Consider the following 2,131-nt stretch of genomic DNA (forward strand, 5'->3'; position numbering starts at 1 on the left):
AAGTATTATACCCTCGTGAATTATGAAATGGCATTTTTCCTAGTTAAGTACTGAGTTTGACTTCTCACATCTTTGCCCCACTTTAAAAAGATTAGTTAAACAATCATCAAAAGTAATGCCATAAAAAAAGAAATCATCCATGAATACTACCATAATATTTTCAATAAAATCAAAGAATATAGCCTTCATGCATCTTTGCATAGACCAAAAGGCATTCTCATATAAGTAAAAGTGTTATAAGGGTAATTAAAAGTTGTCTTATCTTGATTTTTAGGGTGTATTAGGATTTGAAAAATCCTGATTACCCATCTAGGTAATAGAAATATGAATGCTTAGCTAGACTTTCAAGAATTTGATCAATGAAGGGAAAAGGGAAGTGATCTTTTCGGGTGGCACTATTTAGTTTTTTTTATAGTTAATGCACATATGCCATCTAATGACTATCCTAGTAAGAATTAACTCGTTATTTTCATTCTTTATTATAGTTAACCCAACCTTTTTAGGTACCACATGTACTAGACTTGCCCATTTACAATCAGAAATAGGATATATTACTCCTCATCAAATGGTTTCAGAATTTCTTTCTTTACTACTTCATTCATGCTATTGTTGAGTCTCCTTCGGTGCTCAATTATGGGTTTACTATTCTTTTCCATGACTATTCTATGTATACAAATGGAGGGGCTAATCCCTGTTAGGTCATCAATGTTGTACCCTATGATCTTTCTATGGATCTTAAGTTCCCTTAATAATTTCTCTTCTTCTAGTTCAGTTAAGCTAAGCATTAATGATTACAGGAAAAGTAGAGTTTGGACCAAGAAATGCATACCTGAGAGTGGAAGGAAGAGGTTTCAATTCTGCCTGAGGTACTTGTTCTTTGCTAGTTAGGGCTAATGTAGTTGAAATTTGCTTTAGCTCCTGGATTTGTAATGCTTGGGCTGATGGTAGTGGCGGACTGGCCCTCCAGTATTTGTGCACAAGTTGTAAATTCTTCATTCTCATCTTTAATGGTGTTGCTATGCATAATACAGCCTTTTAAAGGATTTTCTGAATATTTCTTTTTGAATTCTTCCTCTACCAATTCATTAATAACATCCACCCTTAAACATCTATCCATGTCTCGTTTCATCTTTATAGCTTAGAAAAAGTTAAGCCCCATTGCACCTTCTCCCACTTTGAGAGTTAATCACCCATTTTTGACATCTATAATGGCTCTGGCAGTTTCTAAGAAAGGTTTTCCCAAGATTATGAGAATCGAAACATCTTCTTCCATCTCCAGGATAACAAAATCGATAGGTATGAAAATTTTACCTACCTTGATTGGAATGGTCTCTAGTATTCCAATGAGATATTTAATAATTCTATCTGCTAGTTGCAAGGAGATAGTAGTTAGCTTTAATTCTCCAACATTAAGCTTCTGATAGATGGAGAGTGGTATAAGACTGACACTTGCTTCCAAATCACAAAGGGCTTTGTCAATGGACATGTTGCCTTTCAGACAATGAACAGAAAAGTTTCCAAAATCATTCAATTTTAGGGGTAGTTTGTTCTGTCGTAGTGCACTACACTCTTCAGTGAGAGCTACGATTTCATAGTCATCAAGCTTCCTTTTATTAGATAAAATCTCCTTTAAAAATTTAGCATAGGATTGCATTTGAGATAGAGCTTCAATGAAAAGAATGTTGATATAGAGTTTTTACAAAACTTTAAGAAACTTCCCAAACTGCTCATCCACTTTATCTTTTTGGAATCTCTAAGGAAAAAGTAATTGTGGTTGATAAGGCTTGGACAATTCTTTCTTTTCCTCTTTCTTCTTAATACCCTTATCAGCAGGTGTTTCTTCTCCCTTTGTTTGAGTGTTGTTTTCACCAGAAGTTTCAAATGTTTGTTCTTGCTTGTCTTTTACTTTTTGGTTTTCTATCATTTTTTTCCTCTTCAAAATGATTGCCTTGCACTACTCCTTTGGGTTTATCTCAAGTTGATTAGGTAGTTTACCAATGGCCTTGCTAGAAGAACTAGCTTGCTAAGCAATTTGATTCTCAAGTATTTTGTTATGAGTAGCTAATTGCTCCACTCTAGAAGTAAGTTGTTTAATCATCTCACTTTGTTATTGTTGAGCCGTTAAAAAACT

The 2,131-nt window shown here is 34.2% G+C and overlaps 1 protein-coding gene across 1 annotated transcript; it reads right to left on the reverse strand.

Moving 5' to 3' along the window:
- Window positions 1-1,186: 1,186 nt before the first annotated feature.
- On the reverse strand, window positions 1,187-1,924 carry LOC131172136 (uncharacterized). The gene is made up of 2 exons (XM_058133092.1): window positions 1,822-1,924; window positions 1,187-1,665 (listed from the first exon to the last, which is right to left on the reverse strand). The coding sequence occupies exons 1-2, from the start codon at window positions 1,922-1,924 to the stop codon at window positions 1,187-1,189; spliced, it is 582 nt and encodes a 193-aa protein (XP_057989075.1).
- Window positions 1,925-2,131: the final 207 nt, after the last annotated feature.

The sequence above is a fragment of the Hevea brasiliensis genome, chromosome 13, assembly GCF_030052815.1.
Source record: "Hevea brasiliensis isolate MT/VB/25A 57/8 chromosome 13, ASM3005281v1, whole genome shotgun sequence".
Lineage (NCBI taxonomy): Eukaryota > Viridiplantae > Streptophyta > Magnoliopsida > Malpighiales > Euphorbiaceae > Hevea > Hevea brasiliensis.

What these genes read in the sequence shown, in the direction of transcription:
- LOC131172136 (XM_058133092.1), bottom strand. Translation starts at nt 1,924, where the DNA reads ATGATAGAAAACCAAAAAGTAAAAGACAAGCAAGAACAAACATTTGAA. An exon ending in AGAAACACCTGCTGATAAGG is followed by an intron (nt 1,666 to 1,821) that starts GTATTAAGAAGA and finishes TTTTCATTGAAG; the next exon opens with CTCTATCTCAAATGCAATCC.